This window comes from Hylaeus anthracinus, unplaced genomic scaffold (assembly GCF_026225885.1).
Source record: "Hylaeus anthracinus isolate JK02 unplaced genomic scaffold, UHH_iyHylAnth1.0_haploid 0, whole genome shotgun sequence".
Classification (NCBI taxonomy): Eukaryota; Metazoa; Arthropoda; class Insecta; order Hymenoptera; family Colletidae; genus Hylaeus; species Hylaeus anthracinus.
In genome coordinates, this window is record NW_026533254.1 from 902,498 (window position 1) to 918,865 (window position 16,368).

Genomic DNA, 16,368 nt, shown 5'->3' on the forward strand with positions numbered 1-16,368 from the left:
CCCACGCAATTGTTTCAAGTCATAACTTCGTTATTATTGCATTTACGAAAAAAATGCCAAAGGAGAAAGATGAATGGTTCGAAGAACACTACATCGGTAGGCCTTTAAATTTTTTTTAGATGCAGCAGTGTATATGCAATTAACAATTGCATCATTTCTTGAAATAGAAATGCATATTTCTTTCAACACAGATCAATTCTTCTGTTCATTCTACGTAAAAAATAATTAGGGTACCATGGCAAAAAATTATTGGATTTCGAGATATTTTCAAAAAATCTCTTTATTGAAGAAGAATTTAAAAAAAAAATTTAAGGGCCTACCGATGTAGTGCTCTTCGAACCATTTATCTTTCTCCTTTGGCATTTTTTCGTAAATGCAATAATAACGGAGTTATGGCGAAACAATTGGGTGGACCACCCTGTATACATAATTCTGAATATTTAAAAATGGAAATGTTCAATAAAGAAACGTAAATGATAGGTTTTAAGAGGAAATCACTAGGATATTACTGAGCAAACACAGCGAGTAAATTTCCAAATTACCCGTCTGTGAGGCTTGGGCTTCACGTTGGGAAACACTGAGCTAGACAATCTATTTCTAATTCAAGAAAAAGGAATATTTATTCATCATATCGTTATTTTCCGGATCTTCGTGAAATTATTGGCTGTGCCAATCAATGTCTGACTCATTGTAACTAATTCGGAAAGATACTTTTAATTGTACAACGTCTAATTATATAATTCGTTCTCCTTGCAGTGGAACTGGTATTGCGGATGTTCAACTACACTCTCGGCAAGGAACTGTTCCAAGAGGGCGTTAGAAATTTCCTTGGACATGAACCGAAAGAGTAGTAATTGCTTCCGTTAGTTAGCCGGGAAGCAGACGAAAAATGCGAGTGCAAATGCAAATCCAAAGGAAGAAATCATAGCGTATTTTCACGAACGAGCTAGAGACCATATCGTAGGAGTCTCTACGAAAAATTAGCCACGAAGATTAGGCAAGATCGTACAAGCATGATCTGCAAGTGCAAAGAAGAAAAAAATGTTATATGAAGTTTGTTTATAGACGCTTTGTTACGATATTGTAGGAAGGAAAGTATTGAATGTAGCCTGAATACAGTGATGGGCAAAATCGTAATCGCAAATACGAATACGATTGTAATCGCATCTTTCCGAGTTGCGATTACGAATACGATTACAATCGTAATCGTAATAGCATCTTTTCGAGTTGTGATTACGAATACGACCGTATTCTTAGAGGTTTTCAGCCATAGAAATTTTTTACCTAAAAACCGACCTCAGATTCGTGTTCCTCACATTAAAGAACTTAGAAAACCATGCTTTCGTCAAAATAAAAAATTTTAAAAAAGTTACCCTATCTAGGCTCTGCTCTGTGGACATCGAAATTTTTTATTTTTGACTTAGACGAATGTATGGTTTTCTAAGTTTTTTGGGGCGAGGAACACGAATTTAAAGTCGGTTTTGAGGTAAAGAATTTCTATGGCTGTAAACCTTTAAAAATACGGTCGTATTCGTAATCACAACTCGAAAAGATGCTATTACGATTACGATTGTAATCGTATTCGGAAAGATGCGATTACAATCGTATTCGTATTTCCGATTACGATTTTGCCCATCACTGTATCGTATTCGTAATCACAACTCGAAAGCATTCGATTACAATCGTATTCGTATTTGCGATTACGATTTTGCCCATCACTGCCTGAATAGGTGTAGAACAGCAGATTTAAAGCTGAATAATACGTAAGGTTGATTGTGTTTACTTTGCCTGTACTTACGAGACATTTCTTAACGTACGAGGATCATTGAGAATTTTTAAACCATCATTTCAAAATGACCACCTTCTGCATTGATACAAACTTGACAACGATGTAACATGGAATGTATTACATTATAAATTTCCAGAGGATTTTGCTGTATGTCAGCAACTGAATTTGTAACTCGTTGAGTTAATTCTTCACGTGTACTTACTGCTTATATGTACACCTTCTGTTTTAGCGTTCTCCATAAGTAGAAGTCGAGAAGTTTTAGCGTTCCCCATAACAAGAAGTCACATTCAATATTTGCTTATAATATCGTAACAAAGCGTTTATAAACAAACTTCGTCTAACATTTTTGTCTTGTTTTCACTTGTAGATCATGCTCTTGTAATCTTGGCGGAAAAGTAGGAAACACTGTGCACAGAAAATATATGATGTAAAAGTCTCGACGAAAAATAAGGCACGGAGATTCGAATCCACGATCCTCGGATCCATACTCGACCGTTTTACTTACATGACCAATCCCGCACCCTATAATTCGTGTTCTTGTTTGACTCGTTATTCTTGAGTATGGGGGGCGCGATACTACAATATATTTCTTTTAACAGCTTTCTCTACTTTCACAGTCAACGTCGTAATAAGAAAATATGTCTATCGCCACCGTATAAAATTAGAAATTATGTCGCGAGTTAATTTTTCGCTGCCTCGCTGTTCATTTTTAAACTGAACGCCTGCGACTTCTTTGAAATTGTGCTTTCTAAAATCGTTGAAAAACATTGCTTCCCGGCTATTCGTCTTTTGCGATCGATCCCGATCCGATTTAATGTACCTGTTGAATGCGTTGTTTCAGAAATCCACGGCTGGACTTTGCGGATGACTTCTACAGCATATTAAACGATGTCGCGAATAAAACGGACAATTTACCAGCGGGAATGACGATCGACAGCATCGCGGGACCATGGATCAATCGAGATAGAGTGCCTTTGGTCACGGCCATTCGCGATTATGAAACTAAAACGATTATACTTAACCAGGTACGTGTACCTGCATTCGTAATCTTATCGAACAAAAGCGGTTTCCCCCCAGGGTCGTAAAAACCGAAACAATGACGTGATTTTCCCACGGATAAAGCCCCGTCTTGGAGGAAACACTGTGCAGAATTTATTCGTGAGCTGTTCGAATCAAGCTCCTTCTGCATAGTCTCGGATGGAATAGTAGATCAGTAGTTTTGGAAAATTTTCAAATGCGCACAATTATATTAAACATTCTACAAAATCCAACAGGATCGAGTGCGCGTCGTGTTATCTGGCATCTGGCCGACATAACGTTATCAATTGATCATCCAAACAACAAAACTACAGCGATTTGTCCTCGATCCACTAATGAAATAATTAATCATTCAAACCGTGAAATTACTGTAATATGTTTGTGTCGAATTAATTCATCCTAGCTATTCGTTCAAATATTCTCAAACTTTATTTTTATATCTTACGACATTCGGTACATTTGCACATTTTCGTACTTTATAAAAGTTGCATATTTTCTACGTGCATGTGAACACACATCGTTGCATTCTTCTATAAAAGAAAAGAAATCTTTTTCGATGAAACCTAAAGCTACATGTAAGTGTGAACTAAACCGGACGGATGTGCAATTTCTCAAACGGGCAGGATAATTGAATGAAAAGATGTCTGCCCTTGAAGATAGAAAAAAATACCGGCTATCTTTAGAAAACCTATTGCAGTCATTTTTAATTAAGTATACTGCAATCGAAATAAAAGTTCCACGAGTGATATGACCTTGATTGTAAGTCAAATTTACATATCGTCGTCCGTACAGCTTTGAAGAGATTACTTTAACCAGTATCTAAATTCCTGAGATTGCGTTATTCGAATATCGTTAAAGAAACGATCAAATAAATAAATATTTACATTAAATACATAATTAACGATAGTGTCAACTTTCTATTGATCTTCATCTATCGTTTAATTGTTTTTTTATTAATGTAATTAACCATAATATGTACGTACATGGTGTGTACGTACGGAGCTGCATACTTACTGAATGTATTACATTATTAATGAACACGTTTATAGAAAGTCTACCTCAGAGAAGCTCCGCCAGCCTCCACTGCTAGAGTTTCCTATCAGTGGGACATACCAATAGTCATGATGTCGCAAGACAAATTAGAATTTCACAAGCCGTGTCCTTTATGGTTGACAAAGGCAGATGAACCGAAAAATTTCACTATCCCGGACATCGCCGACGAAAATAATTTTATCATCGTGAATCCTGAGGAAATAGGTACGTAGAAACGAAGAAATTTATAATTAAACGTTTTATGTCTTCGTTTGAAAAAGTTATTAAATGTATATTTATAAAATACAAACAAGAAATACAGCAATCACGAAATCGTTCAAACTGCTGCAATTAATATAATATTTCAATGAAAATGTATATACAGGGTGTTCAGGCTATTACTAGCCAACGTTTTTCTTGTAAATGGTACACATGACAAAAAAAAATGAAAGAGGAAAAATTTATACTGTTTTTTGTGTGCAATGTAACCAGGTATATAGATCTTTCGTATTTGTACTACTTTCTGAGAATTGAAGGTGGCCTTTAGTGTTTCAAATGGAATGGTATATTTCTTGTACAAAAATATGATAGAGTATCGAATTCTAAATAATAAAGTATCGACCTTTATTAGTCCTGAACCTAATAGGTAACGAGTAATTTCACTTTATTACTTAAAAATGTTCTTAACGTAATATCAAGATGGAGATTCAAACAAGTGTACTACGAATTCTTCGTAAATTTTGTAAAAATATCAACTTATAGAGGATGATGAGACAAAACTTTTTCATATTTACAATTTATTTATAGCACGCTTAGTTTCGATAATAAAAATTGAAAAGTTAAAAGTTCGTTGGAAAAATTGAATTTTAGGAAAAAAGTCTGTATAAGTTTTCAATTTTTATCTATGAAACTAAACGTCGTATAAGTGAACCGTAAATATAAAAAAGTTTCGTTTTGTCATTCTCTATAAGGTGATATTTTTTTTAAATTCGATAGTTCGACTGTTGTTTTATTCTTCTGTAAGACAACAGCAACAAGATCAGACCATTAAGATATCTCAAGAAAAAAGTCTTTTAAGTTTTTAATATTTGTTTTTGTAACTAAACGTCCTTTGAACAAATTGTAAATATAAAAAAGTTCCGTCTTCTCATTCCCGATAAGCTTATATTTGTTTAAAATTCACAACTCTACGCCTCTCAGAATTTCCAGGAAAAATCGTCCTGCGGTCAAAGAGATAAATAATGATTAAGAATACGTATCGAAGTTTTACATATAAAACTTGTATCAAATTTGATGACGCGTATATAGTATTTATAAAAGACAAATCATACATCCTCAAATAAGATCGCAAATACGATAGTAAATCGAGATAAATAATTTTGCAGGAATATTCCCGGTGAACTACGATTCTTGCAATTGGGAAATGCTATCGCAATTTTTGCAAGGTCCCAATCGTGAAAAGATTCCCGTGCTAACGAGAGCGAAACTCTTGCACGACTCGTGGAATTTAGCGTACGCTGGAGAGCTCTGCTTTGAAATCGCATTGGACATGACACTCTTCTTGAAAAAGGAAAGGAGCCACGTGGTTTGGGAACCCATGTTCATGATGATCGATCATATTGGAAGACGTATCGAGGGATCCGATGTTTATCCTAAATTTGAGGTAAACTTAACGCTTACTTCCTCCAACGTGTCTCGTTTACTAAGTCATGCCGTAAATTTGTTTGCAATTATATTGGGTTACCGTGAAACAATGAGAGAAAATTATTGCCATTTTTAATTAATACAAATCGTTTGAAGCAGAAGGCACCCGTGCTAAAAATGTTTACAAATTTCACAAACATACAGTACTTGACAAACGATACACCGAAAAGTTTGAATTTTTGTCGAAATAAAGTTTAAATTTACATTTTCATTATTTAATTTCGAGTTCTACGACGTCGTGGCGAATTTTCTTCAATTACGATTGACGAGAAACCAATATGTATCTCACTATTACTGCTTCAGGCGTATATTCGCAGCTTACTAGAGCCTTTATGTGCGGAACTTGAAGAAACCATGCAACCTACCGAACCATCTTGGAAAACTCACATGCGTGGTTTAACTAAAAACTTCCTCTGTCGTGCTGGTTACGAACCATGCGTTGCCGAAGCAAGAAATCGATACAAGAAATGGCTAACCGACGAGGATCCGGATAAAGGAAATCCGTTCGTATTTTTCCTATTCGATTTTTGTCTTTATTTTAACATCGATAAACTCCGTAAATGCAATCGATCAGAATATTATCGTTGTTTAGTTTCAAATATTTCAAATATTTTCTTCTCTGTGACAGGATTAACATTTCAGTACTTACAGAATTTTTAATTTTTTCTATGACAAATACTCCGCCAAAAATTAAATATAAAATTAGACAAAATATCCATACCTATAGGTTTAACAATGCATTAATTTAGTGTTAGCGAAAGCCAACATACACGACAGTTCTCTTGAATTTTAATTGAAATTCTCTTGAACTTTAATTAAAATTCTCTTGAAATTCTCTCGAATTTTTTTGTCAGGATAAAAATCCAGACTTTCATCAATGGTCGTTTTATGACGAATCTCCAAACGTTGGTTGGCCACGATATGTTACGAACGTCACAGTCCGTTAAATAGAATTCTTATATTAATAGAATTATATTTTTTGATTTTCTAGAGTAGCCAATGAAGTTCTTTGTCCGGTGTTCAAATGGGGTACCGACGCAGAGTGGGAATTTGGACTTCAGCGTGTAATAAACTTTCCACAGAATAGTCCAGAGAGGAAACAAAATGAACGCACGTATCTATTAAAATCCCTAGCTGGTTGTCCTCAAGATACCAATAAAATTGAAAGGTACCGAGTTTTTCTACATTATACAATATTTTCTTTGTTTTTCCATTTTTATTCAACATAGAGCACATTTGTTTTTTAAATACCTACAAACAACAACTTATAAATTCCAAACTTTCTATGTTTGTCAATTACAAAAGTTCATATGTATCATACATAAATCGACGAAAAAAACATGATAAATTATACATATATTGAAGTATCCTAAAGTATTCGTAATATTTGTGAATAAAATAGAACAGACTATTGGATATCATTATTTTTTAAACCAAACATATCCTCGAATAACGACGCTTAATCTACAATACATAAACGAAACTTTTATATAAATATTACTTACGCGTTAACCAACGCGTAATACGATCTTCTAACTGTACCCGATGAATATTATTAATGTTAATAATAACACCGCAGATTGTTGAACGTGACGATATTGGACCAAAATGGGAACTTTACGGACTCTGACATTCAGTTGATCTTCACTATGTTAACCGGTGGGACGGCTGGGTACACGACTCTCTTCAATTTCTTGAACGACCATTGGGACACTGTAAAAGAGAGATTTAAGACCAAGAAGCATCTCTGGGATGGCATAATAAATTCGGCAACGTCCTCGTTCAACACTCAAGAAGGTTTAGACATGGTTAACGATTTGTACATGGACCGCAACGAGGAATTCGACACGGCCAAGCATATTATTCAAGACGCTCTCATAATCATCAAGGAAGAAACAAAATGGAGCGAAAAGAATCTTCCGGTGATCGATGATTGGCTCACTAAAAATTTGCCGGAAGAAGAATTACTAAAAATTTGCTCAAAGAATAAGCTAAATCCTGGAACAAATCCACCACCACCGCAATGATTTTTATTGTAAGATAAAAAAGAATCGTTCGATTTAATTTGGAAAATGGATACAAAACACGAACAACGTAGATAGACAAAATAATTTACAAATTTCCGAAGCGTTTTTTTTTTAAGTTATATTCCGTAATGAGTTTCCAATGGTTGGGGTTTTAGGTACACGAATAATTTTCAGTTTATTGTCAGGATCGTTATTAAAAATCCGAGTTAACATTACCAAAAGTTAATAAATGGATTATTAATAAATAGATCTACTAGATAAAAATACACTGTAATTGAAATTACGAAAATGTACAAAGCTCTTCGGATATCGTTAAAGTTTGATTATAATATGGATTTATAGTCTACATTTTGTTTATTTATCATAGACACAGAACTTTTGCAAATCTGTAACTGCTGCAAAATATTTATACAATATCTGAGTCCATAGAAAAAGTAATATAGTTGCGTTAATTGCGAATGATAAAAGTCTAATAAGTTTTTCTAATGTTACAGATTCTGTTTCAATTTTTATTTGTTGTTTATACCAGCTTAATTGTCGTCGAAATGATTAGAATATTCATGTATAGTAATGTAATAAATGTAAGATTACAAATAGTCGAGTTATTTTATTTTTAACCCCTATAAACATTTCTAATATTTCTAATAGAAACTTATTAAAGACAAAGTGTTAAATCGTTTTGGCTTTAAGGGGGTAGTCTGGTCCAGCTAATGTATTTTTCTAATGCATATAATTTCCAGATATAATTAGTTTTTGGCATTGAAACTTTTTTTACATATAAAGGGACATTGAAAAAAGAAAATTTGACAGTGTAGATTTAATTTGAATGTATACATGTATAGATAACTAGTCACAAGGAAAGAATTCAGTCAAAACGGTGGGATACGTGGAGCCCTGGAAAAACATCTGATAGGTAAAATCAGAAAATTTTTTTCTTTAATAGGTACGTAAAATGCGTATGAATCTCAATTTGCAAATAAAAATTGTTAATTGGAGAAATGGCGGCAAAAAACATGAAAATGAACGATACATGTTGGCCGTTATTTTGCAATAACTTTATGCTATAATAATAATTCATTAAGAGTCGAAGTTCATACGCATATAAACTTAATTACCTTCAATTTAAGCATTGAATCAAGTGAATCGGATAAAAATTCGATGAGCTATGGGTCCCACCGTTTTCACCGAATCCTTTCCTTGCGACTACTATATCTATGTATATGTATATGTATATGTATATGTCTACATTCAAATTAAATCTACACTGTCAAATTTTCTTCTTTCAACGTCCCTTTATTATATAAAACAAGTTTCAATAACAAAAATTAATTATATCTGGAAATTATATGCATTAGAAAAATACATTAGCTGGACCAGACTTCCCCCTTAATATAGAATATTAATTAAACTTATAAGAAATTGCATAGAATACAATATTCATTTATGTTCTTTATATATTGTTATAGTTGCATTTTCAAACGGAAATGCATATTTTTTGTTGCATAGATTGAATCATTTCGTTATTCTGCGAAAAAAAAGTATTAGGGTAAAGTGGTAAAAAAATCATTAGTTAGTTATAAGACCGCAATTTCCAACAATAACAAAAGATCACTATAATTATGTAATGAAAACAGTTAAAAAGCGTTCTATAAAATGCGTAAAAAGTAATGGAGAAGCGTTTGAGTATTTCTTCATTACAGATAATTGTTTAAAGTATCTGGAAACTAATCATTTTGTTAACACTTTATCCTAATACTTTCCGATGTCAGTGTATACTACAGTCTGTACTGGTCTATACTAATAGTTTGGTGATCACATTGTATTTTTATAGAGACGAAACTCAGTCATTTTTTTAGGCCCGATTCGTGATTCTTAATGCGCATGCGTCTTCTTAGAAGCATCACCGTGAACCATCGTGAACGTAGTTACCTGGACCGGCATTGGGGCGGGGGGGGGGGGAGGGGCAACCGCCCGGGGCGCCAAATTTTTGGGGGCGTCGCAGTTCGGTGTCCCTAATATACGAATATACCGATCAGGATATCCCAAAAATGTTGTAACACCTTGAAAGGGGTGGTTCGGGTGGAGATTTGAAACAACTTTTTCCTTAGCGCAAATGTTGTCTGAGACTTCGTTGAGGAGATATTAACCGAAAACACTGACCATTCAGAGCGCGCGTATACCGTTGGAGCGCCTGCGGTAGCGTATGAGCGCGGCCGCCTATCGCGTAGCCTACGTTCAACCGGCATACTCGCGCTCTGATTGGTCGGGGTTTTCGTTTAATATCTCCTTAACGAAGCCTCGGACATTTTCGCTAAGGAAAAAGTTTTTTCAAATCACCTCCCGAACCACCCCTTTCAATGACCTCCAACATTTTTGGGACACCCTGTATATACCCCTGAAGGGGCGCCAATATTGCTAAAATCGGCCCTGATAGCTACCATACCTTGGCAATATTAATTGTAACGTGTGGTTAAATTAGAAACGAGATTCAAACACGAACTTGGCAATTCCACCATAAATTTCCATTAATCTATACTAAACAATACATCTATTACGTCACGGTTTACGCATATTGTAAAGTGCGTTTCGATTTTCAATTGGTGGATAAAAGTCACCAATGTTTTCCAACCAATCACAAGTCACTGTGCCTCTGTGACGCGCTGACGCGTTTTGACTTGACTAGTGTAGTAGAAGTGTACAACATCGGAAGAACGTACTTCTAAGCCAAGGTAGAGCATCTATATTGCGATATGAGATGGCTAATTTTTGAGTTTCGTTTACGTCCTGTTTTTGTACATTTTAACGCTTTAATAGGCAAATGTTGTATAAAATCATCGATCTTACGAACCGACACTCGCGGTGGTGTTTGATGAAACTCAATAGAAAATGTATAAGCGCGCGACATCATTATTCGTCGTCGAACAGAACTAATCGCACACATTTAACCAAAGGTTTCAGTGCTTTTTTTAAAACCACACTTGACAGAAGAAGATCAACGTTTTAATCGTATTTTGGTATGTATTTTTTCGAGTACCATTAAACTAATAGCTAAAGTGGACTGTGCGATTCATCCATTTCATTAATTGTTCAGTTTATTTTGCTGGAGTAATAATTTCCCAAATTTCAATTTACAGGCATAATGGTTGAGGACTCTAAAACTTGTGTCCTGCAATGGGCTGGTCATGCAGGATATGTTACAGAGAAATTTAGTGAACTGTTCGCACGTCAAGCATTTGTTGATGTTACACTCGTCTGTGAAGAACAAAAACTTCGTGTTCACAAAATGGTTTTAGCATCGAATAGTACATATTTTGAGGTATGTTTAGCAAACATATTTATGATTCTACAAATACAGAGCATCAAAATTTGCCATTTTTACATATATATAAACATCTAGAGGATGTTATGTAATGCTGTATTATCCATTTTAATTTCAAATTATACATTCTACATTTAATATTCAAGCATTATTTAGTTTCCATATAATTATTTCACTTTATTAGTTGAACAACTTCAACAAAATTTGTATCTTGAAACTTTTATGAAGATAAAATTGATAAAACAAATGTAACCTATTACTTTAAATTATAGATAGTTTTATAAAATTGAAAATATTGATTTTATTATCTTATGTAGTAAATATGTTATGCCTATTCATTGAATTATAAGTACATACATTTTTTTTTTTTGTAACTTTTTCCTCAAAGATTTTTCTGTATCAACAAAATTAGGAAATTATTGCTATGTAACAGATTAGCTACTCCACCCTGTATAAATTAATATTTCATTCTTTGAAGAAGTATGTAGAATTAGTATAATTATTTTACTCCGTGTTCCTTTCATGATAATAGTATGATATGATGTTTATTTTTAAAAGCTGTTTAATCAAGAAAATACTATCTTTTCGTGTTATGTTTGTAGCCTCAAAGTTCTAGAAACAAACTTTCTCTTTTTTTATTCTACTGTTAATTTATATATTCGTGAATGTATATAGAATTAATTTATAATAAATTTATAATTAAGATGTAATACGTACTAAATAAATTTTGTAATTAAAAGATACTGAATACTTATGAGAGAACAATTTTACAGGGATTATGTAAAATTCATATAAAGTAAAGAAAGCCTTATATATTGGAATTTCCTTATTTATTTACAAACATTTGAAGATACCATGTTTGTTGGGCATACTTTTCACAGCTTATGAAGAACACCTATTCCATAGAAAGGTATTAGAGAACTAATTTGTATGAACTCAAAGTAATAAAGTAGATACACAGAAGTGTAAATAATTTTCTTCAGGGTGCGTGTAATATTTTTATTATCCATAATAGTAAAATAACAGGTGTAAATATAGTAAAGGACAAATGCATGAATGAATTTATGCAAGTTCCCACTTATGAAACTTTCCTTTTTAACAATGCAATATTGTTATATTACATAACTATTATTATTGAAAATTCATTTATCAAGATTTTGTTACAACATATTACTATAAAATATTTAATGCTATTACAAGTGATCTTTACTATCACTACATGTGTGCAACGAATCTAAGAAGTAATTTAGAACAAAATTAGAACTTAAAAGAATCATCCATTCATTTTCATGTGAATCTTTAAGCAGAGCAAACCTGTATCTATTAATACATTTTGTTTGCTTAATTTTTTGATGTAACAGGAAATTCTACAGCATGATTTGGGTCGAGAACCAATTATATTTCTGAAAGATCTAAGCTTTAAAATCTTGAAGGCCATGGTCGAATTTATGTACTGTGGAGAAACTGTAATTCCTCGTCAGTTATTATCATCTCTATTAGCTGCCACGAAAACATATAAGGTGAGTATTTCAAATAATATGATATAATCATTCAAGATGTAAAATATGTAGTGATGAGGAACAGTTACATCAAAATTTTGAAAATATGTGTTACTAATCTTTTACTACATATTACATTGAATAACTGGATATACATATCCATATTTGTAACAGATTAATTTCTGTGAATGAGTTTGTTATATGTACATATTTGTATTCAGTCTACCCATTTATTAATAATAATATTATTATTCTATGTATATACAGGTTAAGGAATTGACAACTATAGTTAATGCCATGATGACTTCCAATATAATAAATATCGATGGCAATACAAATACCGACAAAAGGATTACAGAATCAAAGGTTAGAAAGAATAAATATAATAAAGATAACATTCATGTAAAATGTGATGAACTTGACAAAGATGAGTGCTTTTTACTTTGTAATGAGAACAGTAGTAATGTGGAATTGAGTGAAAATAAATTTTTTGAAAGTAATATTATCATTGATACTCCAGAACAAGAAATGGAGCATATGTTATACGAAGACACGCAAGATCTAGATACTAATGTAGGACAAAAGGACACACCATTTTCAGTATCAAGTTCTGTTAAATCGATAGAAAATCATAACTTAACTCCATCGAAAAATTATGAAATAAAAGAAGCGTCGAACAGGTGCTCCGAAAGTAGTATAAGTCGTGGTGTAATGTGTACAAATGATGCATTAAAACCTATTTTATATGAACAATGCTGTGATCTTTCGGATATCGACGAATGTGAAGAAGGTTCAATGTCTCTATCGCAAACTTGCATTCAGCAAATTGAAAAAGATTTTGCACAATATAACTTCGAAGGTATTGATGTTCCTAATAAAGTAGGAAAATGCATTAAAGTTTACACTCATAAGAGACGTAAATCAATAGATGAAATAAAAACTAAACTTACAGATGTAAATAATGTAATACAAAGTCCACCATCTACCGACTGTATAGATTTATTAGATGAACCGTCCGCTAATGATATACCAGTTACACTTTTAACCTCGTTAGATATGGAAAGTGCTGAATATATTATAAGTTTAAGTACTGAAAATATTCAATCTATAGTGGGCGTTAAATTAAATGAACAACACACATTAAATGATTCGAAGGAACTCGACCACATTATTGAATTCGATAACCAGAAAGATAATATAAATAAAAAAGAATTAAATCTAGAAAATTCTGAACATTCAGATTATATAAAACCAATATTACGAAGAAGTTCGCGATTAAATCATCAGGAGATAGAGGAAACTATAAATAACAATGAAACTGTTAGAGAATATCATGGAAGAGAAAAACAATTAAAAAAATCGAATGGTTCGAATAAAGTGGTGTTATGTGCCAAACGTAAACGTAAAATAAAAGACACTGACCATAAAGTTCCAGAGCAAAGTATTAATAATATAACACAAGCCAATAAAAAAACATTTAATAATTCTCGTAAAAATACCGCAAAACTAATTGTAAAAAGAAATAATAAACCTACCTGTACAATATCTAGCAAAGAAAAAGATGAACAAACTACAAAAATAATGAATACAATAAAATGTGACATATCGGAAACAACAGAGATCGACTCTATTTTTACATTGCCTAAATTAAATACATTAGAGCATATAAATCGATCATTATGGGGAGATATGTCAGATTTTCCAGAAGATTTTGAAAATAGGATGGATTTATTGGAATACACGTCAAATACTGAAATTCCATTTGCAGTCGGCTTGTTGCCTCTACGTACTGCTCTGGAAAAAATGCAAGCAACACCAGATTATCAACCTCGCAAAACACGTTCATCGGTAGCCCCGATAAAGCAGGATGGTTGGGGTCTTAAAAGGAAGAGTTGCACTTATCCAGAGAAAGTTACTGTTTCTAAAAAGCAGAATGGTGTTATTAGTGATACAAAAGAAAATGCAAACACTGTTTGCCATATTCAAATTAGAACGGCGCCATCGCAAGATGTACGAAATCGTAAAAAATATTTTACGCCAGATGTTGGTACACTAGAAGCATCGACTATTATTAATAAACAATGACAAATATTAGATTTTGTACAAAGATAGTTAGATTAATGACCAAAGCGTTTGGCGTTAAAGAGATACAAATGAACGTGTAATGAATTTTGTGTATTATATAGAAGTGCATATTTTGAATACAAAAGTATTTGTATATGAAAGGTAGCCGTAAATGAACTTATACAGTTCCTTGACTTCCAAAAGAAATCAAGATATATTTTTTTATTTCTTGGGCCATAATTTCCATTCGCATTAAATACATCCATACGTGTATTAAATACTATTTTAAATAGAAATAAATTTCTTAATTGGAAAGAGAATACTTATGTAAGATAGTATAAAATGATAATACTCTTATGTTTGTTACAATTGTATATCTAAAATTTAAAATTATTTCAATAATATCTAGTATTTTAATATTTTATAAAGTTATAAAATCGTTAAGTAAATTAATCATAAATTAAAAATAACAATTTTTGTAATGTAAATATTTTTTTATACACAGGTGTTATTTGAATATTTGATGTACGTATGGATAAAAATCAACATGCATGTAGATACGCATGTTGTGTGTGTATATGTATATATGTACATGTACACAGTGATTTATTTCGTTTGCAGAACAGGTCCTTTTTTTATTTACAAATAGTGTGTATAATTACTTGAGATTTTTAAATTTCTGTTATCGTTTTTAGTAAAAATATAATTCATTTTTTAAACTATGCATGAGAAATTGTAAATGTGTCATTTATAACGATGTAGATACCTCAATATTTCGCGGGTTGTTACTGGATAACATTAAGAATTATATATTTTATATGATTTATTTATCATTTGTATTAATATTGTATTCTTTACTATCTTTCTTTTAAGAGATAACTTTATGGCAGCAATGAAATTGTAACCCAGTGTAATAGTTCGTATTCTAACAGCAGCGACTGTGGAACTATTAAATTTACAAGGATTTTTATAGATAATCAAATCTAAGCAAATGAAATTTGTTCTATATATTCAATTGTAATATTTTTAAGAATATACAGTTGCTGATCAATGTAATATCAGTGGATTGTTTATTATGATAATATTCAAATATTTTCTACATAAATTTATGTATACATATATATTGATAAATATACATATGTTATATTATTTTCTTCCGTAATAAATGTGTTTAGTATACTTTCACAGTTTCTAAAATTTCTGTCAACATTTTGATCTTATACCTCTTTGTCTAATCAATTTATTATCGTTCTATGTATAACATAATTTTACGAAATTATAAAGAAATGCATAATTATATCAAACTATGCAGTTATGTATCCTACTTTCGTCACATTTTACGTTAATTACATAGAACATATCGTCTAAGTAAATACAAGTAATTGTAACCTATTCCGAGGTATATGATATATTCAATATGCTCTTGACACTGTGCAGAGGACAAAGACCGACTAAAGAAAAACAGCCATGTTTATTTATAACTAGTAATTTGATTGGCCGTATAATGTACACTACGACATGTATACATACAATCGATATGAGTAAATTACAATTTTCATTAACGTAGTCCTCTAATTTTTGTTCAATCGAAGGAAGTTAGTGAAGCGCAAAACGGCAATAAATTTAACTACATGTTACATTTACGAGTTCAAAATATAGTAATAATCACGGATGTTCCTCAAATGTACTTTATTAAAAGTTCGAGATGCAAAAATGTTTGGTGTAAATCGATATTATTCCTTTATTTAAACAAGGTTCCTAATGGTAATATTCTACTTTTTTGTAAAACATTTAGTTCTGTTATGATGCGCAATTATGATACATACAGATGTGTATAATGTATAATCGATATCATACATATATAATCGCGAGTGAATTATTCCTACGCCATTGTGG

At 32.1% G+C, this 16,368-nt stretch overlaps 2 protein-coding genes across 8 annotated transcripts in view; both read left to right on the plus strand.

Annotated features, from left to right (window-relative positions):
* The window catches only part of LOC128889202 (aminopeptidase N-like), a 14,270-nt gene extending 6,466 nt beyond the window's left edge, over positions 1 to 7,804 (plus strand). For all 6 annotated transcript variants that reach the window (XM_054146670.1, XM_054146739.1, XM_054147082.1 and 3 more), the window contains exons 9-15: positions 757 to 847; positions 2,631 to 2,814; positions 3,877 to 4,084; positions 5,245 to 5,522; positions 5,867 to 6,066; positions 6,555 to 6,731; positions 7,143 to 7,804. In XM_054146670.1, coding sequence (XP_054002645.1) covers positions 757 to 847; positions 2,631 to 2,814; positions 3,877 to 4,084; positions 5,245 to 5,522; positions 5,867 to 6,066; positions 6,555 to 6,731; positions 7,143 to 7,590 — 1,586 coding nt within the window. In that variant the 3' untranslated portion in view covers positions 7,591 to 7,804. The remainder of the gene's footprint in view (positions 1 to 756; positions 848 to 2,630; positions 2,815 to 3,876; positions 4,085 to 5,244; positions 5,523 to 5,866; positions 6,067 to 6,554; positions 6,732 to 7,142) is intronic.
* Positions 7,805 to 10,280: 2,476 nt separating this feature from the next.
* On the plus strand, positions 10,281 to 15,652 carry LOC128890314 (uncharacterized). Of its 2 annotated transcripts, none has more exons than XM_054148732.1 (4): positions 10,281 to 10,604; positions 10,725 to 10,906; positions 12,271 to 12,429; positions 12,676 to 15,652. In XM_054148732.1, the coding sequence occupies exons 2-4, from the start codon at positions 10,730 to 10,732 to the stop codon at positions 14,491 to 14,493; spliced, it is 2,154 nt and encodes a 717-aa protein (XP_054004707.1). In that variant the 5' UTR covers positions 10,281 to 10,604; positions 10,725 to 10,729; the 3' UTR covers positions 14,494 to 15,652. The 2 variants fall into 2 exon arrangements, with proteins under 2 accessions (XP_054004707.1, XP_054004793.1); XM_054148818.1 differs by lacking the exon at positions 10,281 to 10,604 and adding an exon at positions 11,683 to 11,819 and having other exon boundaries at positions 10,765 to 10,906.
* Positions 15,653 to 16,368: the final 716 nt, after the last annotated feature.

Bases quoted from the DNA above. Each gene is read 5' to 3' on its own strand.
- LOC128890314 (XM_054148732.1), top strand. From the start codon at position 10,730: ATGGTTGAGGACTCTAAAACTTGTGTCCTGCAATGGGCTGGTCATGCA. The intron at 10,907-12,270 runs GTATGTTTAGCA...TTGATGTAACAG, and splicing joins CGAATAGTACATATTTTGAG to GAAATTCTACAGCATGATTT. The intron at 12,430-12,675 runs GTGAGTATTTCA...ATGTATATACAG, and splicing joins CTGCCACGAAAACATATAAG to GTTAAGGAATTGACAACTAT.